This window comes from Cygnus olor, chromosome 3 (assembly GCF_009769625.2).
Source record: "Cygnus olor isolate bCygOlo1 chromosome 3, bCygOlo1.pri.v2, whole genome shotgun sequence".
In the NCBI taxonomy this organism is placed as follows: domain Eukaryota; kingdom Metazoa; phylum Chordata; class Aves; order Anseriformes; family Anatidae; genus Cygnus; species Cygnus olor.
The window spans coordinates 19,118,010-19,145,286 of NC_049171.1; the positions used below are offsets into that span (position 1 = coordinate 19,118,010).

General features: G+C 38.3%; 1 protein-coding gene and 1 long non-coding RNA gene across 2 annotated transcripts in view; one reads left to right on the forward strand and one right to left on the reverse strand.

Moving 5' to 3' along the window:
- The first annotated feature begins 497 nt into the window (after positions 1–497).
- Positions 498–3,027, forward strand: LOC121066858. The gene is made up of 2 exons (XR_005817994.1): positions 498–727; positions 902–3,027. It is a non-coding gene; the product is annotated as an uncharacterized LOC121066858 (long non-coding RNA).
- A 994-nt stretch (positions 3,028–4,021) lies between these two features.
- TRAPPC12 (trafficking protein particle complex subunit 12) overlaps positions 4,022–27,277 on the reverse strand; it is a 54,492-nt gene continuing 31,236 nt past the window's right edge. The window contains exons 6-12 of the mRNA XM_040550629.1: positions 26,895–27,007; positions 19,557–19,629; positions 15,792–15,865; positions 8,690–8,788; positions 6,599–6,699; positions 5,709–5,796; positions 4,022–4,364 (exon numbers count right to left, since the gene is read on the reverse strand). Of these exons, the coding sequence (XP_040406563.1) occupies positions 4,122–4,364; positions 5,709–5,796; positions 6,599–6,699; positions 8,690–8,788; positions 15,792–15,865; positions 19,557–19,629; positions 26,895–27,007 (791 nt within the window). The 3' untranslated portion in view covers positions 4,022–4,121. The remainder of the gene's footprint in view (positions 4,365–5,708; positions 5,797–6,598; positions 6,700–8,689; positions 8,789–15,791; positions 15,866–19,556; positions 19,630–26,894; positions 27,008–27,277) is intronic.

Genomic DNA, 27,277 nt, shown 5'->3' on the forward strand with positions numbered 1-27,277 from the left:
GCCTGCCCCTGGCGTGTGGTGTGCCAGCACCTGCAGCACCCGCTCAGCCCCTCTGCTTTAAAAGGATGCTTTAAAAGCAGCTCAAGTCATTCTGTTCCACAGCTTTTAACTTTGGTATTTTCGGTTCAGCACTGACAGTTTTGACAATTTTTCAAAGTCAGCCAGGCACCTCCTCCCTCCTTCACTCCCTGCCTCAGTTAAATAACATCCATTTTTTTTTTTTTTCCCTCTCTTTGTGGGTAAATTGCAGGCTGTTGCTGGCTTTCAGATGGACTTTTTAATGCCGAGCACTCTCATACATAACAGAAATATCTGCAAATATGTCCAGAGGTAGTAGGTAGGACGGGTTGATCCAGAACAGCCTGGGTAAGGCAACACCCTCCTGCCCACCCCAATCTCTCTCTTCCTCACCAACACCAAGACTGTGACTGTCTCACACACCTGCTGAAGATTTGCAATTCCCAAGCTCACTTGTAGAAATAAGCAGAAAAGCAGCTTTCCACCAGCTTGTTTTCAAGTCAGTGCTGGTGCTTTTTTTTTTTTGCATTCAGTACTACAGAACTGCTGTCCATATGCTAAAATCATGGAGTTTTTTTTTTTTTTTTTTTGCAGGTTCCTGCAGTGTAAAGAACCTCACTGGTAAAATCCATTTTTTTTTAATGTTCTATCAATAGGGCAGAAAGCAGGGAGGAAAGGGAAGGTGGCATCTTCCTTTGAGCTCATATAGGTGTGAGTTTAGGGACAGAAACCACCTTGTTCTAACATCCAGCGTTTCCTTGGCCTTTGCTCACGACAGCAGTAATCTTGGTGGTTTCTCTCCGAGCAGCCTGGGAGAAGATGACTCTGGCTGCTGTGGTTTCACCTATCTGCAATAAATTTTGATCTGTATTTTATGTTTCAGGCCTGTTTTCAGCACCCTGCTTAGATTGATTGCACGGTCAAGCAGAGAAGGAATAGAAGTTTCTCACTACAGCTAAATCTGACTGGAGACGGGGTGCCGAGTACCTGGCAGACATCTGTTGGAGGACTGCAGTGCATGTGATTGATGAAGCACGTTTGCTGACATACAAATAAGACAGACATAACTTACCTGGTCACAGCCCACTTATTCCCCTCTGATTTGATCTGGAAGACACCTACAGCAAAGGCTTCAGAAAAGGATTGTCTGCCTACCACTTCTAAAACCACGATAATGCACGAAACTTTGCAGCCCATCCAGGTGGGTGGTTACTCCTGGTACATCCTCATTTTGCTCCCCTCAGGATGAACATCAAGCTGCAGAAGGTTTTTGCTGCGTTGGTCAGTTTTTCAGCCAGGTCATGAGCTCAGCCAGCTTGTGCAGAACCGCATGAGTGCTCACGCTGACAAGAAGGATGGGGAAGGTGGAGGACCGCTCATCCTTCCCTGTATACTGGCTGAAGTCCACCGTGGAGTCTGAGTGCTTGGGCATGTCTGCACCTGTGTTTGGGGGAATATTTAACGTGACCACTCTGAAAACTGAGGCACTAGGAAAATAAAAGTGAGCATCTGCTTGGAGGACACCAGTATCACCTGAACTGCAGTTAGGTACGAGGAACGGCAGAGAGCTGCTGAAGTGCTTTTGAGGCTCAGGGTCTCTGTGCATAATGTAATTATCTGAATGCCTGAAGTACAGCGTATTTGCTCCTTTTTTTTTTTTTAATAAAAAAGGAAATTTAAATGCAAAACTTCTGTTAAGGCACATTAAGCTTTAAGACTCGAATACAACAATCATCTCATTCAGGCTCTACTTTCCGCAGCTTTTCTCACTTAGCCAGATGACACATGCCTGCTGTGTTTTAGAACTGAGCTCTGCCCTCATTTACACCAGGAACCCTCATTAAATTCAGCTGAATTCATTGAATTTAACAGGATTGCCTGGTGTAATTAATGTTTTGAGGACATTTTTTTTTTTCCTTAGCTTTAATGCTTTAACACCATATACAGCATTTAGATGTGTAGTTGTCTGAATATAGAAGTGTTTGAGTTTCCTATATATGTTAAACCCAAACCATACCGTGACATTGACACCATTTCTTGCATTTTTATAAACATTTAACAATTTGCATAAATCCTGCAGTGATGACATGCCTTTGCATTTAAATTTTAATTATTCTGCAAATCTACCAGGATGTCACTTGTTTAATGGCTCACTGAGCTTGGAGGTCACCCAGTCCAAGTCTCCTCTACTAATGTTTTTATCTGAGTAAAAGCTTCTACTAATGAGAACACAGCAAACATACTGAAATGTATGAATGTCATATGTATGAATTAGAAATTAGAGAAACTTGGAGAACAGGGGATTATGTTTTCATGGTGTTTCTGTTTTAATGGTTATTTGACTCTGACTAGGACCATAAATTCTTGTTCTCTGCTAATGTGAACACAGGTTGTCATTTACACATGCAGTGAGTGTTAAGGCATTGCTGAATCAAAAAATAAAGGTTTTCTTTTTTTTTTTTTTTTTTTTTCTCCTTGACTGTAGAGGTGGATGGCTTCTGTGGGCTGGGTGATGATGACTCCAGCTAATTTCATTTAGAACTGGGAAAGACAATTCAAGCTTCCTGAAAGCATCTTCTGGAGTTGCAGAGGTGAGTAGATCAGATAACAATGGAACAAGACAGCTGACCTTACGCAAAAAGCATGGGAATCTGTTATATGTTATTAATTTATATATAATTGTAAAATTATTTAACTGGACTCATTCAGTGCTCTCAAAGCCTTCAAATGCAATGAAGGTTACATACCGGGATCCCTCCCTATCTACTAAGAAATCCCCCACACAAGAAAAAGTGATCTATGTTGGAGAAAAAACAAAAGTTACTTATAATGAGTAACTATTGGATCAGATTAATAGGTGTGAAAAACTGAAAACGACACTAATTTCAACTCAGTTATACAACTTGAACTAAGAATTTGTCCAATTACTCCTAAACCTCATCTAAGATTATAAAAATATTTAAAATAAAGGTAAAAGCTAATAAAGAGTAATGCAGAAGTAACTTTTTACTTCACTGCATTTTAATGCTTACTAAAGATAGGTAAATGGTGCTTAAGCCCACTTGAAAGAGGAGGTGCTGAATCTTTCATTTTTGTTAGTAGTGGTATCTTAGGACCAGTCTACCCAGGTGCTGCACAAATTTAATTCAGATTCAGCTATGGAACCTGGAGACGAAGCCACAGAAATACCAATTTAATTTCTTTCAGTCAATTCGTACATACTCAGCCATTGTTTCAGTATATGACGTAAAATGTACATATACTGCAAGAATGGAAAAAAAATTATGGAGCCAGGCTCTTTTCAGTAGTGGCCAGTGCCAGAACAAGAGGCAATGGGCACAAAGTGGAAGAAATGAAGTTCTGTCTAAATACCAGGAAACACTTCTTCACTGTGTGGGTGACAGAGCACTGGCACAGGTTGCCCAGAGGTGTTGTGGAGTCTCCCTCCCTGCAGGTCTTCAAAAGCCACCTGGACGTGGTCCTGGGTAGCTTGCTCTGTGTGGCCCTGCTTGAGCAGGGATGCTACACAGATGATCTCTAGAGGTCCCTTCCAAGAACAACCATTCTGTGACTTTGTATGGCGGTTATCTAGTAACCTCATTTGAGAGCAGCGGACATAAAAAGGTCTAGTAGTCAGTATTCTGACTGGGGGAAGTAAGATGCACACAATAAAAGCAACTGAATAAATGTGCATTCAGAATTTCTATAACATACTGATATTCTGTCAGTAAATTTAGCTGATGAAATTAGCTCAGATCATTAACTCACTAATTACTGAAAAACAGTCATCAAGACAAATAAGGTCAAATGCATTTTTTCTTATAAAAAGAAGCATCTGAGTAACTGAGTGTTTGTATATATATATACGCATATACGTACTGTAACGAGAAATAACTAGACAGGAACAGACTTGCAGGGATGAAGCTGGCTTTAGGTCAGCACAAAATCTTCGCAGTGATAGGGCTGTATGAGACAACACAGACTCTGTAGTAATGCCACTGACTATTTATAACTGGATGGATTTTATTTTACATTTACACATTAGCAAGAGTATATACAACTTTTAAAATTGGCTTTGCAGGAGAAAATTAGTTGGAAATGATCTATCCTAACTTGAGACACTGAGTATTAAAGCTATCACCCTCTTTGACAGCTACAGCCTCTAGAAGGGCCTGCTTCTTCTGCATACTGCGAGATGACTCCAGTTCATACATAGTTGTCAAGTTGAAGAGAACACTCTCATGCAGGTAGTGCTTAGGGTCCTGCTGAACCATTCCTTCCAACTGGCGAAGGGAATCCTTGAGTTTTCCCAGATAAAGAAGACAAACAGCAGCATTGTTATTAGCCTAGAGGAAAATATATTGTAAATAAATAAGTGTACATATATATATATGTATAAGTGATGTGAGAAAGTAAAAAAGAAGCCTAGCATCAGGAGTAACAACAGATTTATTATGTGCTAAGAACTACTATTTTGTGTGTGCACAAGTAACTAAAATAGACTCTCAATCATACAATCCTAACCTTTTCTTCTTTTCTCAAGATTTATCCTGTGCTAGTAGGACCCACTGACTTCTAAGAGCTTAAACTCTACGAGTATAAAATGTAATGTAAATAGTGTAGAACATTAGATAGTTAATTGGGAAACTGAATCAGATTTCAGAAACTACATAAGCCTCTGCATGCTGTCATTTTCATTTTTTTTTTTTTTAAATGATTTCACTGTATCTTCTACAGTGTTTTTCTCTCTGGCTTATGTATAGAAAATCCACACAAGCAACAGGAAGAAATTAACCTATCACAAAGGCATCTACAATTTACATCAAGGAAGTTCAGCAAATAGGGCAGTCTAATACATCTTAAGTCATCGAGTCAAGTGCATTTTCTTCTCCTAACAACAGGTTTTATGAGTTAACAAAGGATTCCACCAGTACAAAGTCATATAACTTGTTTAGCTGCCGAATCTGAAAGCTGCAGATAAAGGAATAATACATCCTTTCAAAAAGTCTTTCTCTCTCTCTTCAGGAAACCTTATTGATTTCTCACAGTTTATAGTACGTACTATTTTACAGCCTGCAAAATGATGCAGTTCATGCGCTTCTTAAACTCAGTCCCCTCCGTTTTTAAGTGGTCTCAGATCAGGCTTTTGGGGGTAAGCTGTCTGAGTTCTCAGGAATGCTCCTGTATGACCATGCACTGAAAGCTGCCACAGGTACAAATAACAGAAGTAAATAAACAAACAGCTCTTCTTTGATCTCCTTTTGTGATGGGAATCCAAGGCTCTGATGTGCACCATGTTAAAAATGTCATGTTTAAAATGATTATATCCCTTCAGTGCTGTGTGAAATTATAGTTTTATATATGTTGGCAGCTGCTATTTCTTTTTCTGACATGTATGCCTACACTAAACACACTGAATGCAAAAAAAAAAAAAAACAAACACTTTTGCAAAGATCCCATAAACATAATGATTTGCAATGCCTTCACGCATGTCTAAGTATTCACCAGTTCTTCACTTTCCACCTTTGTATCTTAACCTCATCTATACTAAAAACTCTTCAGCACACAGGCCACATCCAATTTTTCTATAAAGCTCTGAGCATACTCTGGGTACTTATTAAATACATGTATGAAGGCATTACAAGAATAATTTAGGTGTTCATTATAAATGTAGCAATGTGGAGATTTACCACAGCATTTGATGAGTCGATCCTTAAAATTTCTGTGAAAAATCGATGAGCTTCTGCAAAATTATTCTGACCAAGGTGGAGGAATGCTCTAAAAAGTAAGTGACACATGAATGAGTTCTCCTGGAAAACCCAAGGTGATAATATATTTTAAAAAGAATGGACATCATTTTTTATTTTTCCTATTATAGATGTGAGAGTTTCTGACATTTGTTCTTCACGGTATAATCTTGAACCAGCAAGGAGACACTGATTTACAGACAAATGGAATGACAACTTGGATCATTTGGCTATTACATATTCTGCCTACCAAAGCAAGAGTCTTCGCTGTGTTTTCATTAATTTAAATGTAGATACTCTCTTCCCAGAATTATTTCTCTTTAGGAAATTAGCCATGTTACATCATTTTCAGAGCACTTTTGAACTGTATTTTCTAAATGTATTAGGCAATGTGCTAAACATTATAAACTGAGCCCCCCCATCATGCAGCTCAATTACTGCTGTGTTTTCGAGCATTCTTTGAACTAAAGAGGCAGCAGCTTTACTAGCAGATCTGACTGTGGGATAAGGGCCCCAAACAGCTTCTCCTCTCCTAAGCATTATTTATACAAATGTATACTCAAAAAGCAGACTGAAAACATACAATGCCTGGTAGAATGAGAAAAAGCTTCATAAAATCAACTGAAGGATCACAATTTCAATGCTGGATAATATGACTGTACCAAGTAATACAGATCTCGTGGGTCTACATTCCATTCAGTCTCCCTTACAACAGATGTAGTTACATAAAAGACAAAAAGAGAACTCAATTGTCTCAAGGGTAGTTTGATACTCATTATGTATACTTTGAAAAACTATATTTTAAAGTTTCATTTAGCCATTAAATTATCTACCTGTTCATTAAAACCATAATCTGGCTCTGTAGTCCATCCAATTTGTGAGTCACTTTTTCAACGTCTTGAAAGTACTTTTCTGCAGTTTTTATGTCTCCAATCTAGACAGTAAAATTGTGAGAACGTTACCACAATAAGAAGAAAAGAGACCCAGACTGATTACATCTTTTACAAAGGATAAGAACATGAAAACATGTCGAAGTCCATTATCTAATTGTTTGGTACCAAGACGACTGGGTAACGTCTGTTATCAAACAAGGTATTTGAAGAGCCACGCTAAGATTACAAAAAAGAACACCAACACCATGTACAGTTTTATCTAAGGAAGTGATTTTCAGCTGTGTTTGTGGAGCCCTCATGTACTGTAGAGTACTGGTGCCACACCTCCTCATTTGGCTCTTTTGTTGTAACTCACTCCAGAGTTTGTAAAATTAGCTGAAAATGAGAAAAGGTCAGACTTACTTCCAGTAGGACTTGGTGTTAGTCCACAGGAAAATGTGGAAATGAAGACAGACACTTATTGCTCACAAGTAGAAGCTGTCAATAAGCATGAAAACGGGAACGCAATAGCCTGGGACTAGCGTAGGACCTGTACTTAGCCAATACACAAGGTGTTTCTGGGTCAAAGCCAGAGATCACAGGACAACTTGAACGCATCAGACCAAAACGTGTCAGAAAACAGCCCCAACACAATGGGTCGCTGTGGGGAGACAGTCCATATGCAGATTGAAAACTACTGGTTAGTGGATCATGCAGGCTGAAGAAAAGCAATGTGAAAGCTGGCTTAAGGACAAACAAGTTTTATTGGAAGATGGACAGAAAGGGGATTCCTAGAAGGAAAGAGGTATTTCACCTAAGTGCATGTCATATACATTGCTATCTGAGATAAGAAAAATATTTTCTCTGAAGAAGGTCCCTTTGGTAAACAAGCTAACAATTTATGTTTCATAGGAGGATGCGCTCATGCTTTTGGTGAGGCTTCCCAGTACAGTGTCTAATTTTAGGCTGGAGAGATGGAAGGAGAAGAAAACTCACTACTGGGTAAAATAAATCCTTCAAAAGGAAGGAAACTAAACTAGTTCAGGAGCATAAAATCATGAAAACCAGGCAGCCTTCAGGTGGGGACCTTCACAAAATCACCTTTTTGTTCAAAACCAGGACCAACATTACTGAAGATGTTTGTGACAAACGTGTGGAAGTCTCCTTAAAGCTCTCAAATGGTGAATATTACACAACCTCCCCAGAAAACTCATTCCAGAATTCTTAATTACCCTTACTATTAGAAAACACACTCTACCCTGCTGCACTTTTTATGCCACATTTTGTTCTATCCATAGTGGTCAGGGAGAATAGTACAACTCCTCTTTTCTAACAGGAGCCTGCAAAACACTGTGTGCTTGAGTTTGCTGTTCGTCTGGAAACAGGTTATTTTTCTGAAGTGCTCCTAGGATTTATTTACCACTTTTACCTTTGATTTTTTTTTTTTGTGGCAATATTGTAGAGGGTAAGGTCAGACAGCTTTCTACTTTTGAAATTCTTTAATGTAGTTATTTAAACGGCAATTTTGGACAGGTCAGCCAGCAAACAGAGTCTATTAGAAACACACAATAAATACTAGAGACTAAAATGCACTCACTGTTTCTTTATCACATGTGAATTTCTGTTTTAGAGGTCAGGTGATTGCTGGCAGAATTAGAGTGCTTCTTAACACTTCTCTGTGGTAGCCTCTGAATTCTCCATTTCTCTCATCCCCATTTCCCATTTTATAGTAAGGCAACAACTAAAGGCTGGCCATATATCAGATCTGGGCCTCTTCACTTTTAGTAAGTGTGCAATGTTGCCTTTTGATTAAATCTTTAGCATAATTTTCTATAGTACCTTTTTTATTCACTAATGTACACACATGTAATTTTAATGTTAGTGCTTCATATTTCCTAGCATTATCTAATATCACACGGTGAAAGGTTTTTAGTTTTGTCCACTGCCTCTACGATTTGATACAGTTTTAGCTATAGTTCTAAATGCAACAATTATTCACTACATAGCTGTCAATAGCAACATTACCTAGCATATTTAGAACCAAATACATACCTGAAGGAAAATCCTTCCAATTCCACTCAACAGCTGAGGCTCTTGCTGTGGGTAATATTCGATGACAGAGTGATAAGCATCTACAGCAAGCACATAGTCCTACGGGGTAAAAAGCACACAACCAGATACTTAAGCTCAGCATTCTTTAGCCTTTATGTAGCCTTTAAAAAAAATATATATATGTAAACAGAATCAAAATAATTGCAACTTGTGAATGGGACAGAACTTCTGCCTACCACTGCGCGCTGTCTAAACTCTCAGTTATACTGGAACCGTATAAACACAGGACCTTCCTTTATTTATTTATTTTGCAACTGGATCATATTCTAGTTGTAGCTAAATGCCAGGAGAAAGAATCTCTTCACTTCATTCTTTCATTTCATTCATTCAAAAAAAAAAATTACTGTCCAGGATTATGATTTAGGATGAGAGTCAAAAGCCTTCCATGTGACTCAGGTGTAGGTACTTGAGAAGTGTCTCATGTTTCATATATATGCATGATTTACATAGTTTAATAAAGTGTTGAGAAGCTTTGGGAACTGTTTGTGCACATGCTTTTAACTTGTGAAAAACATGAAGTAATGTGACAGAAGCTAAAACTTCTTCCATGTTTTCAGATGAAAAACCAGTGGCCAAGGGAAACACATGTAGTAGGTACATCCACAGGGTACAAGGTTGCACCAGTCTCAGCTACAGCTTCTTTGATCAATTCAGAGCAGAGGCAGGGAAAACCTGCATGTGCTTATAAAAAACAGGCATTTGCAAAGACCGAAGGCTATGTGCTGTACTGACCTGGTGCTTCCTGGCAGTTTTGCCCTTCACCTTCATACCAGAACTTGTAGGTGTTCAGAAGCAAAATATATCAAAGAATAATCTTTCAAAAGAGCACAGACACCTCGGGATACTCTGTACCATACCTTTTTTTTTTTTTTAATTGGTTATAGTGCTTATTCCTCATCTCCTCCTTAGTCTGAGGAGGCCGTGTGCCCCAGGTGTAATGTATTTCTTTTTCTGAGATTGTACTTAAAATGACTGAGTCCTATTTGGCCATGCATCAGGTCACTCTTTGGAACATACTAATTTTTTCATACACGCAAAAAACAAGAGAAGTCTTTGGCGTCTTATCTATATACGAGAGCAATTACATAGCCTATGATAGTAGAGACTGGCTAAAACAACCCCAGGGGCACTTTGCAGGACCTTTCTTTTGCAAACAACTTGTATATTGCACATATAACTATTAAACTTGAACATCTAACATTTAGCATAGAGAGTTTATTCCAATTCTAGTATGCCATGCCATGTCCATGGTCATTACTGGTAATGGCAAGAGTTCAGAGCAAAGACAACAGGCCATATAGGCAACAATGTACTTGTTTAAATTCCGATTCATTTAGCATTCACAACTCAAACACGATGCAATTTTTACTACCAAAATTCCTCATGAATTTATGACAGGACAAACTCAATTTTCATTGTAACAGCTCTCACTTACAGGACTTGTTTGATCATGAAGTCCGACAGTGTTAGGTATTGCATAAAAAACATGGAACAGGGCTCCTCTGAACTGGCTCCTCAGAGGAACCCCAGCCACGCTTGTATTAATCCTTGCAAGATTGTCATTTATAAAAAACAAAAGATTGTCTGGGACTGAATTTCATCCCTTTGCAAATAACAATATGCTTGCTTACTGGACAAATAATTTTATTATATCACATTCTAGCTTTTGTGCTCAATGTCTTCTATTCTGTAGTCTAAAGCTGTCCCTTTCCCGGTGCTCACTCTCACATACACTCCAGCTTAGTCCATGCGACAAAGACGTGCAGCAGAACTGTGAGGGACAGGGCTGTTGCACTCACATCCCCCAAACAATTCCCCGGAGACCCGTAGTTAAGTTGAAAGAAAAGTGCTTCTGTCAGCTCAGTATGAACTGACTGAAGAGAAGTCTTGGCCAGCACAAGCTGCACGAGGGGGCACTGTTTGCCCAATTATAACATCACAGGCTCCCTAGCATAGGTAAGGAGCCAACCTTGTAGGAACAAGCAGACAAATAACATCTTGGAGGTCCATGCTGCAGGGGCAGGCTTGGCCTAGCCAGGCAAACAAACCCTCTTCCCCTTTTGCACTCCCTATCAAGTATTGTATTATGTGCATTATATGTGTATTATAACTAGGAGCATGCAAAGGTTCACACCTCCTAAAATGTGAGAGGTGAGGCATTAAGAGTCTATGAGCTGTATTTATGGATCAGGAAACATATTGCACCTTGTTTCTATATGATGGCACATCACACAACACCTGTGTGTATTTACCACATGCCCTGCAGTGCCTGTCACAGGAATAGGACCCATTTCTTCCAGGAGATGACAAGAGATTGTCACGTAGGTCTAAAACCACACCCAAGCACAGGTGAGGCTGGGCCAAGCATGAAACAGTAAAGCATTATGACAGTATCCAGATTTACTTCTAAATACAATCTCATCTTGTAATTGCTTCAGTACATGCATATAAAACTTACTGTAGGCGGTAAGTTTTGTATGTATATACTCTCCCCCACTTACTTATCATAGAGACAATAGTAGATTTCTAGGGTATCCTGTATACTGCCAGGTGACACAGAAATATGCCACTCATGGTATGTTACAAAAGCACCTTATTTGACAATTCCTTCTGAAGGAGCATATTGTAAAGTACATGATACTTAGTCTTATCTACTGAAGACCAGATTTTAATTCCCTGCTTTGCTACTGGGACATAGTAAAAGAACAATTGTCTGTGAGAATGATAAATGAGAAACCCTCTCAGAAGAGTGGAATCTTGTTTAATACAAGTTGTGGTTGGGAGGATTAAGAAATATTAAGTACTGGCAGTAAAAACAAAACAAAACCAGTCAGCTTGTGATCTTAAGACTTAAAGGCAGGGTTGATGTGTTATCACAGTCTTTAACTACAAATTGTGACCCTTCAGATTTTCCACACCTTCATAAGAAATCCCAAAAGCAGGACTAAAGTTACACAATTCAGGATATGAATGAGAGTTGGTATTGTTTAATAATTCAGTATTTCTTTAATTACGAAAAATTCAGAACTAAAATTAGATATAATCATCCAAAAAAAAGTTCTATTAAGCCACTGGATCTACCTGCACAAAAACAGCAAGTGGGGTTTGTTTTCCTCTGATGCACTGCAGTGTAACTGTATTTCCCTTAATGCTCACTGCATTATACACTTTTGTGTTTTCCCCCCCTCATCTTAAGTACTTAAAAATGAGTTATGAGATATTTAGAAATAAACACAAATGATCATGATGCATAGAATGCTAATATTAGGTTCAGAAACCACAGATTAAAAATCAGCTTTAGTTATTACAAAAAGTATAGTTCGTGAAGGCCATAATTTTGGAGAAGAGGATGGATAACTCGCCCTTCCTCTCTACCTAGTGCATTTGAGGAAGGGTTATGAAAGCAGAGATTCACAGCATTATGAATCCAGAGTGTCGTACTGCAGCACAGTTAGGCAAAAGACATGATTCATGCAGTCTTTCTCCTTATGCAACCAAAGTCCTTACGCATCAGTCCCTTGCACCATTAGTACAAGGTGCTAGCTCCTTCTTCAAGTGTAGTTTTAATTGTATTTAGACCCAAATTAAAAACAATTCTAATGCTTCTGTTTTTACTAAGGGCAAGCTCTACAAAAGCTAAAACAACACTGACAAAAAAATCTTACAAAATGCAAAATATGCCCTTAATTAGAGTGCATTTATAATATATATGGAAAGTACTTAAGTATTTATTCCTCAGAGAGGTAAAAGTCTTGTAAGATAATGTCAAAAGCAATTTTAGCTCAGATGAAAAGAACTTTAAAAAGTTCTTAAGACACTTCCATGGTGATTTAGTAAAATGACAGACATTTTGCAATTATATTGTTGAAATGAAGCAATGCACATCATCAGTTGCATTTTAAATGAATGTTCTCTCATGCTGCTATATTCAGGGTACAGTTTCACAGCGACTTAAGCCCACGGTTCTTATAAATGAAAGTCTGTAGCGATGCATGTTAAGTGGTCTCCCCTTCCCTTCCTGCTGTATTTCCACCTCCTCCCTTAGGTTGCCCCTTGTTCACATGAAAATGTAAAAGCTGACTCAGTTGCTGTGACTGAGATCCACCATGTCTTTGTTTCTGTCACTTAGTTAAGTCCAATAGTGGAGTACGGAGGGGAGGAAGAACACTCTATTTCTTTCTTAAGAAAGGGTGTCCGAGGAAAAGGTGATGAACAGAAAATATACGTATAGTCTTACAAGCAGTAAGACTGCCTTAAACTGCTACTGAACTGTAGCAGGCAGAATTCAGAAGAAAAAATGGTATCAGGGTAAAGGAGACTTTTGACTAATTGTTTTCTTGTGCAAGTCTGGTTAAAGCACTTATTTACACCCCATTCGCTACCTTCAAAACAATATACTCCTCCACCTTAGTAATTTAATGAGATATTCAGCTGTGAAACTAAAGAGGCCATATAATGTATTTAAAAAGAAAAATCATGGACAGAATTCCTTGGGTCAGATAAGTAACACAGAAGAGAGATGACAAGAAATAAACCTAACTGGATTTGAGCATAGCTGAAATAGATTTAAAGAGACATAGGTCCAACATCTGTTCGAAGTATTTTTTTTTTAATTTTGTAGAGTAAATTCTGACAAGGCTGTTCCCTAGTAAATATTACTGAAGTTCGTTGGGCAAAGAAAAAGGTTAACAAAAATAATATAATCTGCTTTTGCTTTATACCATTGTTGAATTGTTTTAACTTAAAAAAAAAAAAGATATTATTAATCTACTAATAGCACAAGCTATTCAATTTACCTAATAGTACTTGGGGACCAAATATGACCACATTGCAGTATTTTAAATGTACACTAGATGGCAATGCATGGCACTGACTTGGAGAATGATTTTTTTTTCAAATTATTATATATACTTGAAACACTTGAATAAAACATTTAGTTTTTAGAATGTTTTACACAACAGCAAAAACAACTGTAGATGTGGAATGCTGTTCAATTAATATAATTGTTCATAAGAGAATTAACAGAAGTATGTTAAAAATTATTTAAAGAAATTGGAATACTCCAGAAGGTGGAGAAGATGATTACAGTATTGCTGTATGTTACAGTGGTCTTAAAATTAGTACGTTTATAAATAACCAATATAATTCTTTCAGCAAAGATTTGTCACAAGCAGAATAAATTAACTTGATGCACTACTCTGATTTTAACTGCAATAAGGCTGTTTCTGAAAATCATAGAATCACAGAATCATGGAATGGTTTGGGTTGGAAGGGATCTTAAAGACTACTCAGTTCCAACCCCCCTGCCATGGGCAGGGACACCTTCCACTAGATCAGGTTGCCCAAAGCCCCATCCAGCCTGGCCTTGAACACCTCCAGGAATGGGGCATCCACAGCTTCCCTGGGCAACCTGTGCCAATGCCTCATTACCCTCAGAGTAAAAAATTTCTTCCTTATATCTAATCTAAACCTACCCTCTTTTAGTTTAAAGCCATTACCCCTTGTCCTATCACTACACCCCCTGACAAAGAGTCCCTCCCCAGCTTTCCTGTAGGCCCCCTTTAGGTGCTAGAAGGCCGCTGTAAGGTCTTTCCGGAACCTTCTCTTCTCCAAGCTGAACTACCCCAGCTCTCTACTACTCCATATAGGGATATTTCTGAAAATTGTGAGATTTCCAACTGCTCCACAGCCAATGTACTAAATTCACGTTTCAGATGGGAGCAGTTGTGCATTAACATGCAGTTGTGGGTAGTCTGGAAGTTACTGTGGAAGTGTAAATTTTTAAATTAACAGCCGTGAGGCCCTAAATAAAACTGATCTTAAGAAGTATCTGAGCTGCAGTATTTCTGAGGTATCATTTCCAAAAAGTCGATAACTAGTATTCACAAATATGTTGTGCTTTTCTCCACTTGTTTTTTGAAAAAGCAAGTTCCTTAAGAACTGAACCTATGTCAAGTACCTACTTCAAAACAAGTGCTTATTAATTCTTAAAAATACTTCATGGTCTAATGGACAATTATTTCTATTCAGGACAGGATTGTTCTGATCACAATATAATTATGAACAGAAATTTCTGTTTTCCCCAATTCACATAAAAAGGATATTCTGTTTGGATAACTGTATCTGATCTGAAAAACGCATGCTTTCTGAGTTGCTACAGTATTATGAACGGAGCATCAAGGAGGCCCAGCCTGGAAAGCAGCTTAGTAAACGTCAGGTTTGACATGACCTTGGACAACCAACTAGCAGGGAGCAAGGAGCTTGGCCTGTGAAGGTTATAGTGCTGACAGAATTGCTCTGAGCCTGTTGCTGTTAATTGATTTGTGAAGCACAGTTAAACTCAGCATAACAGCAGTTTGTTGCATGCCTAGAATGGCGATATCCCTATTTCCCTGACCATGAGGTGAATGACAGAAATTGTCTTATTTTTTAAATTTCCTGATCACAAGGAGAAGCCCACATTACACCAAATGCAGCAAAAGGTGCTTAAGGAATAAGGGTGAAACAAGAGAGAAACAACAAAACAGTGGTAGCTAGTTTTCCTTTTATTCCTTTCTCTTTTCCCCACCCATTAGTGCGGATTTAAACTTGAAAGAAGCTATCTTACAATTGAGATAGGAAGGATGTATTTAGATGTTCTGGATCTTCATCATATACAGAGTCTATAGTATTCATAATGTGCATACACAGAGCAACATTCTTAGTGCACAGTTTGAAAAAGACAGAGCACATAATTGCTTTTAATTACAGCATTTAGTTAAGTGTTAGAAAAATTCAATTTAAAAATGTAAATTTGCTATTGTTACTGCACGTTCTCCGGGATGATTTGGGGAGAAATAAGTGCAGATATGTTCCCAAAGAACATTACTTCAAATGGTTATCTATTAAATAAGGCATTATTAAGTCTAATTAATTCTTCACTATGCAAAACCTCCAAGTACAGTCAGGTAGTCTTATCTATGCACCAGTAATTCTCCTGCACTTTCTCTGACATTCTATTCGGGAATATACGGTACCTCTGCAGTTGCTGCCACCCACGTACCTTCATCATTAGCAGACAGTTTGCCATGGAGTACATCACCCGGCCCAGACGTGACCTCCACAGCTGAACAGAGGCTGCAAAATAAGAGCAGCTTGTGAATTTGCACAAATAAATTAGAGGTTCTTTCTTGCCATCAATTATTGGTCCTATGAATTACGATTTTGAAAGATCCACCTCGTTAACACCACTGGGTTTTAGCCGAGAATTTTTAATTCTCTGCTATGCTGCACCATCAGACAGAAAATCCTGCATCTCTCCAAGGGAATTACTCAAGCAGTTCTGGGGACCATACATGCTGTAACAATGCAAAGCAACAGACAGCCGCTCAGCTTTGAGCTCAGGCCAAATATTAAACACTAGAAGAAGCAGCCACATATTTTCCAATGTAAGAACAAAAGATGCATAAAAAAGATTAGAGTGATAATGAGTATCAATTTTAAAAACATATCATCTAGAGGATTAAATGAGATAAACTCAAAAATCAAACATAGTAATGCCATTTCAGAGCCAAAACGTGCAGGGTCAGAACTGTCTGAGTCTGGGACTATTTGTGCCTGCCTCTGGCTTAGAGCCGTGCTGGAAAAAATCTGCCAAGCCTGTCTGCTTTCCCCATGCTCCTGGAGCTTGCAGGCATTAAAAGCTGCAGCAGCAGATTTTTTTTTTTCTCTCTGGGTTTGCAGACAGACTCCTGATGTTTTAAGAGAATAGTTCACATAGATCCTTATTTTTCTCGACCCATTTCCCTAGATCAATGCTAGAAATATTCATCTAATCCTCCAAAATAAATGTTAGGAGTATTAATTCAGTACATTTGGAAAATAAATAGGTCTCAGTCAATCAGCTGTCAAGGTCACTGTAATGATTTGAGAGGGAGGGGAGAGGAAAGGGCGAAGAGGCTATTTCAATGAGACTGTGATAACTGAGACCACTCATTTGTATCCATAATGTATGCTATGATGAAAAGCATGGCAGGTCGCACAGATAATTTTTTTTAACACACATAAATGCCATTACAAATAAGAACAGAGTCTGGTGAAATGTCTACTCCCCTTCACTTCCTAAAAACACCTTCACCACCCCCCACCCACAACAACAACAAAAAATCAATGTCAGAATTCCCAAATTACCTTTGTCAAAAGAGGGGGAATAGTACGGGGCCCAAGACTGAACCCAGTACTTCATTCACTGTACCTTAAAACTGTTCATTAATGCTAGCTTTTGTTTTAGGAATTCTCCCTTGACCACACATTGCTAGTGCTGTTAATGGAGAGGCTGCTGTAAACACTGAGCAATTATTGCACGCTACATTTTTTCTTTCCTTGGGGGTGTCTGTAAAACCTGGACATAATTAAATAAATCTCCTCTTAACTCTCCTTTATTATTTCACTTGTGCTTATCTCCCTGTTTGCATGTCCTCCTAGTTTGGTAACCACGTTCAGTTTTTCAGGATCTTACCAAGGACTTAGGTAACAACAAACAAGATGTTGATTTCTGCAGTGGAGACATGTAGGTTTCGTGCTAACAATCCAACAGCACCAGCCATAGTACTCAAAAAGGATTGCAAAGCAGACACACCAGATGCCTTCAGTCAGTGCTATAACTAAACAGGAACTAGCTCTGATCTGGAAATTGTGTAGCCCTGTGGATGAGGCTTCTTAGAGCTGGCAGAAAGAGGTTAAAGAAAACCTGTAAAGCCGTAAACAAAATTGAAAACCCAACACCAGATCATTATGTGATGCCTGATAAATACCTGAAAACCACTTGCTTGCATTCTAAACATTCAGTTTTGTTATTTATCAAGGACTGTACTCCATACTGCCAGCTGTTTTAATACAAACTCTGTGCACTAGGTTGCAGAATTGGCATCTTACAGAATGCATTGCCAGGCAAGTGGTGCTAGAACTCTTCTGTTGAAAAACTGGCAGGTGAGGCGCTGTTTCAGACTAACAGAAATGTACATGATGAGTTGACTTGTTGGCACCTTCTTATACCAGCAATAAGGAAATTACTTACTAGGCATAATCCCCACAATGAATTATGTCTGTCTTCAAATAAAGTTAATAAGGTTTGCTTCAGTGAGATCTCACATGAAAACAAAACAAAACATCAAAAAAACAACATTGTCAGAAGCAGACACGGAGCAGACCCAGCTGACCTCCAAAAACAACAGCAGTCAACACTCCTCGCAAAGGGGACTGCTTCAGCAGCCTTGTCCCCTGGCAACTCCTAGCTGCTGCTTTTCTAACCACCCATCCTTCTGAGCTCATTTCAGCTCTGATGCAGAAGCAGTGAGGAAAAGTGAGGAGCCCGAAACTCACATGAGCGAAACAGACTGCTGGCCACAGGATGATGACAAAGCTAGGAAAAAGCTAAAAGGGGATCAGACTCTTGCTTTTAAGGGGAAAGAAAAAAAAAGAAGAAAAAAATATGGGGAGAAAAGGACAAAAATGAGGGTAGAAAGGGGACAACAAGGAAAAGGAGGTAAGGGAACAGAGGCAAGATGAACAACAGATATAAAGAGAGAAAACCATAAACTTCTGGAATGCTGTACATAAATTTGGAATATCAGATTATCTTTCTGCTTTTTCCTAAACCATTTTGAGAAGAAGAATATGTGTATTCATTTGAATATACCTGCAAATACCTTTATGATATACACTGCTCACACTTGCATTCATTTTTTTAGGGCATATCTAGATGGTGTATTAAGTGAAGAACATTGACACATTAAAGCTGCTTTAAGTCCAACCAACTTGAAGACCAGGCAGAAGAGTTCAGACCAGATCTGCGCCACTCCAAGTAGACATCATTTTAGTGACCTGTTTATAATAACATTTCACTCTGCTAAGAGCTGTACCCAGCCTCTTCCCATCTCAGAGACAGACCTTTACTTCCCACACCCTCCAGAAGTAAATGCTAGCATGGAAAGAATTTGGTAAGATTTCCTTAGGCTGTTGGCTGAAGCTGAAAGTTTCTTGTTTTCTTGGTACTATGTTTTTAACTTCCATATTGCTGGGTACCGTAAGTGGTTCATCTAATCCATAACAATGGTTAAAATGTCATCGCATGTTCAATTTTTAAGCGCACTCAAATGATCTGTTTAGTATAAATTCCGTTAAAAAAATACTTGAACAACTAATTTACCTAGATGACCTTTATACAGTAATTTATCCCACACTATTGAAGCTAAACACTCAGATAGAAGGAACAGGAAAAAAACAAAAACATAATTTCATACAAAATGATTTAGATGAGTATATTCTGAAACTCATTTTAAAAAGTGACTTAGGTATTTCAGGTTTCTACGTATCACAGAGTTGCAGTGAGAATTAGACACCTATATAGCAACATCCTAGGCCAATTCAGCCCTTGTCTGATAGCAGTTCAATCTTAAAAAAAATCACTAAATTTGAGATAGGAAGACTGAGAGGAACCAATGAGCCAATGCTGAACATGAAACATTCATCTAAGCTGTGACAGCAATACATTTCTAGATGCATCACTAAAGGATGGCAGTCATGTTCTTTGTTTCTTCTAAGTAGGAAAAAAACCTGATTTAGTGCAACAGTTTGATCAAGGGCAAAACTGTGAAATTAATTCCAGCAAATAAAAGTACAAGGTGTATCATTTCAGAGGCTGAGTAGACTATGAGATTACAAAAACACTGTTTTAACAACTCTGGGGCAGTCTTGTGAAAACTTCTGGCATACTTGGGCAAGTGATAAAACCATACTGCCTGTGAAAAAATGTTTAAAGAATACCTACCTTGTCTGTTCTCCTGTGTAATATTAGTCATACTTCCATCTTCAGCTAAGCCTTGTTCCAGATTTTCTAGTATCTGTAGTAAATTTTTAAAGTAACTTACATGAGTTTAAACAATGCAATGTATTAAATGCAAATTATCTAAAATTGACAGTCAATATGAAAACCAACTCAGGCAGGAATGTTTCACCTAGATACAGTTCAAAATTACTGATTATTACCATAGCTAGATCAATTGCACAAAGGAAGACATTACACGGTAGAAGGATGTTAGAATTCAGGTTTATGATACTTACAGAACATTAAATGTCAGCACACTCCGGGGACATACACATTTTGTTAAACAAAACATGAAATATGCTTCACCAGAGAATGAATGTTAATGACCACAAAGAATGTCAAATTGATTTTTCTAAGAGAGCCACCCTCTCTTGACTCCTCCACCCTAAGTATGGGCTCTGGTTTCAAAAACACCTTGCTTCTTTTGTCCTTAATCAAGTATTCCCCTTAGGTCTTATTCCGACTCCCTTCTCAAACTTTGGGTTTTATTGCTTCTCTTTATTTATTATAGATTTTAAATCATCCAAACTGTTGAGTGAATAAAACATTTGTAATATGATTGGGAGAATGAAAACGTATACTTAATGAAGCTTGTGTCTCAGCACTTTTGAAATACGCATGTGAAGTTCCATTTGAAATGCAAGTCAACTTTCCATTTTCTAATCCCATTACAGTTTCTCCAAATCCGTTCTGCCATTCCCACAAATAACCCCATTTGCTCTATTACAAATTTATTACTTTGGTTGTAGAATACTGTTTGAGATCTCCTTCAAAAAACCCACTACAGCTGTTGCTCTTGAACAGCCGTTGTGGTTAGCCAATTAGTGAAATACAAGGCATATCCTTGTCTGGGGCCTGAGTGCACTTTTGAACATACTGCACAAAACACTCTTACTCTCTGTCAGTATAAGAAATTGTTTTTTTTCCACACCAGGAAAGCATTCCAGTTGTGCTCGGTGCTTTGTAAACAAACACTTAAAAACAACACAGGAAATCCTCAAAAGCAAAATTAATCTGGCCTCAGACAGCATGTTGGTGCCTCCTACAGTCAACGAAGGGCAATCAGGACCTCCACGAAGTGAGTTCACACCATCTTAAGGTGAAAGGAATTGCCCTGAGAGATACCAACCTCTCTTCATAGACTGGAGTGAAAGCCTAAAGTTAGGTGTCATAAATTTAGCTACAAGTAACTTAAGAGCTATGAGAGGCATTCGATGAAATGACTGCAGTTACCACATGCCAGATGAGCCAGGGTCATTTTCCTGGTAAGAACTGTTAGCCCATGACAAGTACAAGGTGGTTTGATTTAGTTCATAGAGAGCTAAAGCAAGTTGCCTTACCTCAAATTTTGAGAGGCTATGAGCAAACAATTGTACAGATACCACAACTTAGTTGATAGGTGGCAATTTATGAGATCACAGCAGCATGTCTGTGAGATTGAATCCCTGTCCCAATTTCACAAGCAGTGTAGCCCTTAGAAAACACTTAGAAACCGAAGCACCAGATTTAAGTATTAAGTGCCTAGAATATAACAAGGCACCTTGTCAGGGTAAAAAACATTCTTCTCTCCCACAAGCCAAAAAAAATACCTTATTGTCTGTTTTCTATCCAGTTTAAAAAAAAAAACCACGATCTCTCTCTTCCCCTGGAAAAAATCTAGTGATCAGTTCTCATTCTTAGTAAGGCTCAGAGTTCTTACTCTTGAAATGGTCTTAACATAACGAGGTGCCTTCATCAGTGAAACATATTGTTTTGTTTGAAAAGACAATAGTTTGTTTGACAAAGCCATTCTCTGAAAACGCCCCAACTAACATCACAAAAAAAAAAAAAAAGGAAAGAAGTAGATATTAGCACACAATTAGAATATTACATTAACCATTCTGTGATATTACTTGGGGATATCTAGCTGTCACCTCAAGCTCAACGTAATTAAAACAGAACTCGGTGCTGATTTGAGGCTAATTGGTTTATTCCCTAGGTTTATCTCCTTTTGCCCTTCTTAAGTATAGGAACATCATCTGCAGTCTTTCAATATTTAGGCACTTCCCTAGTTTTCCATGAATTGTTTAATAATAAAATTACTGATTCTAGTAGTTCTTCAGTGTAAGCTATGGTAGTTGACATGAAATGTTTGATTTTAACAGATCCCCTCATCGTGCTTTTCCACAGATGGTAAACTTTATTCTAGCAATATCATATGCGATAGCTCTAAACATCCTTGTTTCAAATATAAAGACAAATAACATTGAACACTACCATCTACATTAAACAAGCTGTATGTATGAAATATGTTTTTCCTCGTCTTGAATATTTATAAAGACACACTTACTAGTTTCACTGGCTGGCACTGTTTCACCAAGCCTCCTGTTTCATTCCTCATCCACCGCCTGTGTACCACATCTACTAACCTATGCACGCTACCTTTTGTATTCTAGTTTCCTGTCCTTCCATATCTCTTTTTAATAATTTGTTTCTTCTTCTGCAACTTTTCATCAGCATTAGCTTCTTATTTTAAACAACCTTTTTTCTGTGGGTGCTCCTGGAATTGTGGCTTTTGGGGGACTGAGTCTGGTGCAGGATCATCATATTTTCTACAAACTCATCAAACAAAGCATCACGACAAACACCTCCCAGACTGAAATAACCTATGAGACACAGAATGCTTATGCATTCTTAGTAACTGATCCAGAACTGGAAGCTGAATGAAAATAAAGAGCAAAAGCAATCAGTAGCTAAGAGACTGAAAAGTTCATCAATCTAAATTAAAACAAAAGACTGGGAGATATAAGAAGTGTGTATATGGAAGGATCAAGGAGGAACACAACTTCTCTTAAAGAAGAGTGGTGGAACTACAGAGGAAGTAGCAGATGGCCAAGTGGCACATAAGATTTTTGAAAAGTTTCGTAAAGAGCAACTTGCAGAAGCTTTTTCAGGAAGCAGGACGGTTAACCCACTTGCCACTGCTCCACCCACCTGGTAGAGAGCACAGTACAGCTCTGTCAGTTGAAGGATTAGGGGTAAAAAGCAAAATACATCACCCTATGGGATGCGTGTATTTCCAGGAGCTCTCCCTCATTCATCTAGGAAGCTCAGGCACAAGGAAAGGGAGAGAATAGCTTAACCCTGACTATTGCTCTTTTCACATTTTGGTCTCCAGGTAAGCATTTCTTATAGCATGTCCTCAGCAGAATTAGCACTACGATCATGCCTATGTTTTCGAATGAATACTGGAAAAGAACAAACCTTTTTATGACTTAAATTACTACTGTTACTCTTACTGCCTGGCTGTTTGGAGTCCTTTTATTTCAAGGCAGACTTATAAGGGCAACAACTTGTGGCAATTCAGGTTGGGAAGACCAGCAGTAACACAGAGACAGTAACAATTTCATTTCATTCCCCCAAAAGACCATAACAGGCCTTTGGCATCACAGATTATTTCATTTCTAAATGCTGCACCTATGGACAAGAGATGTAAAATATCAGATCAGATCTTGATTACAAATTTACAGGGATGCTAGAAAAATTAAAAACATTATTGCCTATATAGAGAAAACAAAAATTATGTTTTTCATCTCAATCTCCAATCCTGATTGAGGTATGAGAAATATATAAGTAGAAGAGAGCTGAAGAGACTGAGTTACCAACATAATGTCAAATTAAATATGGTTAGATCTTAAAGTCGAGTGGCTAATCCAAAGTTGACAGGCATTTGCAGAGAGTGTACAACAAAAAACAAGAGGGAATTTAGCAGGTTAAAAAGAGGTATCAGATAGGAATAACACAATTACATTAAGGAAGAGAAGCAAAATAGGAAGACAAATTTTCTTACGATAAGAATGCATTAGCATTAGCCTGGAATAGCCTCCCAGGGGAAGTGCCCTCAGCTCCACAGGCTGGCTCATTAAAAACTAGAAAACAACCTTGCATTGCAGAGAGACAGACGAGGTGAGCTAATAGGTCTTTTCTCTCTCCTAGTTTTTATGACTCCAAGATCATCTCATTTACATAATGACTATTCGTACGCCCTTCTGTAAATAAGGATGACCGAAGATTATTTTTCCACTTTTTCAAGTAGGTAAGTAAAACACTAGAGGTTTTTGGTTGAAAGCTCCCCAATTAATTCTGTTACAACCCAAATGGTTCCCAAGTGTCATATATAAATATTAAGAATAATGTGTAAATTCTTTATGTTATTTTCTTGGCTACACCACAGGTTTTCATAAGCTTTCATGTGCTTTATTCTTAAACATTCCAGGTGAGATCTAGATTATTAGACTGATAGCATTCCACACAAAAATTAAAACATATATCTAAATAATGTTTTTTTTTAGTTAACCTTACATGACTTCGTATGGTTAAATTATCATCAATTTACAAATGTCTTAAAAATGTATTTATGAGATGTCCTTTTTCATACTCTTGTTTCTATAGCTGTCTTTGAATTGCTCCAAAATACAAGATATTTAATTGGATGCAAACAACTGGAGTAATATGCAATGTAGTGCCTAGAAAAACTAATTGTAAAATATTACCATACAAAGGATGGAATGTTTGTAGTCTTCTGTGTACTTTATTTTAAGAAGGAGCCCTGGCGACTGCACTCTGCCTCTGGTGGAACCTGTCAGAAGCAATGGGAGATCGCTCCCATTAGGACTACAATTGAACACCCTAATCTGGGAAAATCTTCTCCCAGAACAGGGAACTCCTTGTGAAGAGCCAGCAGAAGCCTCAGAGAGGCTTTCCCCCAGGGCACAAGGGATCATACAGGACATATAGTGATCTAGGCCTCTAGACGTTGAGGGAGTGAGAATATGAGTAAACTGGTCTGTTCTTCAAGAACTTAGTGGGCAGGGAAATATGTATTTTTAATTTGCAAATGTCTTTTATTCCTATTTCATCTTCTCTCAGTTCCCTTATTTAAACAAACAATCAGCCTAGGTCATGTTCAAACAAAACCTTGAAGATAGTTTAGAAGCTTCCTTAGTACACTGGATATGCTTTAAAGATACGCACTTCAAGGAAAAGCAAGCAGGCAGAGCCACCACAAGGTTATAAGTAACATAAGGGTCTTGTGAAGAAGTGTATCGAGGTGTGTGTGTGGGGAATTAATTTCCTTTGCTTTCATTCCTCTACTGACCAGTATTTTTAATCTGTGGAGAATCATGGCTGATCACACTGTAACTGAGATATGGCTATGTCAAAAAAGCTAGCCAGATGGCTGATGAATACCCTGCTAAAGTCACTTCCTCACTCACATCCATATAGTTTTCTCCCTCCTTTACAAGATCAAGGAGCTTAGAAACAAGTCAAATTTTTGGAATGTAGTCGCACTTTCATGACAGAACAGTGACAGCACAATACTTAAAACCAGATCACACAAAAACAAGATATGAAACACCTGGTCTGCTGCAGACCAGGGCAGGCAAATGTCAGTAGAGGCCCAGAAATCCTGCAACAGAGCAGTATAACATATCCTGGAAGAAAAATAAAAATACTTTTAAATTGAGGAGGACTGTTTATGAAGGACAATGCTGGAGAGAACAACTTGGCAGTAATTTTATTAGATGAGATGGTCACAAGCAGATAATATCATTCATGAAGTGCTAAAAAGTAGCACTTCTTGGCCAAATTAGATCTCTCTCTCAACTGTTTCCAAATTAATTCCTTCCGACTCTACAACAAATGCCACATTCATTTCTTATTACTTCAACCTTTCATCTTTTTCCCTCATAAAAGAAATAACTATTTTAACTGTAAATGCTTGGTTATACTTGGTTACCCTAGTAACTACTCTGTGCTGGAAGTAAATTGGTTTTTATATACGTAAGACCACAGTATCTATACAACTGGCAATTACCAAATTCCTTCACTTGCATTATTCAATTTATTTTTCAGAAGTAAATATAGGAAGCTTCCAAGGAATACCCGAAATAATCACGTGCGTTTATCTCATATACAGTTCTGAATTTTCAAATGTCACAGGTAAAGCAATAATGCTTCATTTCTTCTAGAGGTTAGCACATTGTAACATTCATACATAACTGTTGCATTACACTAGTAAAGAAGATTTCTGTTAAAAACATTTAAGGATGAATGATTAATGCTCAGGGTGTTGGGTTTGGTAGGTAAGGCTTGTGCTTACAATACCACCACTCCAATTTCAGCACTGACAAATCCCATATTATAATTCAGGCCCAAATTTTGCATTGTTGCAACTCAACAAAACAAGTAATTCCCCTCAGGCCCCAAAACAACAACAAAAGCTTCATCAAAACAAACAAACCCCAAAACAAGCTCAGCAGTTTGTATTTATATTCCCATTTATAAAGACTGTCATTCATTTCCAAAGCCAGCTATCCAGACTGTTGCTGAAGGATGGAGCAGAGTCTTTTGATCATAACTCTGCTCTCGCGAGACCCCACCTAGAGCACTGTGTTCAGGCCTGGGGCCTCCAGCACAAGAGAGAACCAGACCTGTTGGAGCAGGTCCAGAGGAGGGCCATGGGGCTGAACAGAGGCCTGGAGCACTTCTCCAGTGAAGACAGACTGAGGGAGTTGGGGTTGTTTAGCCTAAAGAGAAGGCACTGGGCAGACCTTGTAGCGGCATTCCAGTACCTAAGGGGGCCTGCAAGAAAGCTGGGGAGGGACTCTGTCAGGGAGTATAGGGACAGGACAAGAGGGTAATGGTTTTAAATTAGAAGAAGGTAGGTTTAGCTTAAATATAAGGAAGAAATACATGATGGGAACGATGAGAAACCAAAACAGGTTGCTCAGAGAAGCTGTGGATGCCCCATCCCTGGAAGTGCTCAAGGCCAGGCTGGATGGGGCTTTGAGCAACCTGGTCCGGTGGGAAAAGTCCCTACCCATAGCAGGGGGGTTGGAACTAGATGATCTTTAAGGTCCCTTCCAACCCAAACCATTCTATGATCTTATGATTAACAACTGTTTTTAACTATCTGGATGCAGCTGAGTGAGGGAAAAAATCTCTCCCATGTGCCCTTGAACATGTCTGCTTACTATGTCTGCTCTGTGTCTTGTTGGGCAAAAGCATGAAAGCAGGAGAACTGTATTTGCACTGTTCTGCTCATTTAAGTCACAGCTACTAAGCAGAGAAGGATGCTGTAACCTAAAATGGAAGAGACTTAATTACTTCTATTAGTGAGTTCCTTCTCTGAATCAAGATGGAATCCAAAATGTCATAGTTGAAACAATGTTCTTTTTAAGGACAGTGAAATGTATTTCCTAAACAGTAAGAAATAGCAGTGCATAGAGAAGTTGTTACCTTGGCGCAGATTATCTTCATATTGTGCAGTCTATCCAGTGACTCCTGAGGATTACCTAGGTACTGAGGAAGTTCAGCATGTAAAATCCGCATGGAGAAAGGAACCATGGAACCTAGAATCATAATTAACTTCATTAAATGTGTTTGCTATAATGATGAGTGTGTACATCCCAAAGGTATTTCTCACTAGTATATATGACACAAAGACCATTTTACCTTCATATTCTTTTTGTCTCTTGATGAAAGATGAGAAAATAACAACCTTTTTCTTAGCTATAATATGCAATGTTATGTGTTTTAAATATTATTTATGTATATATTTATATATTTATTTTACATGTGAAATGTTTTAAATATGTAAACATGTATGTAACCATAATCAA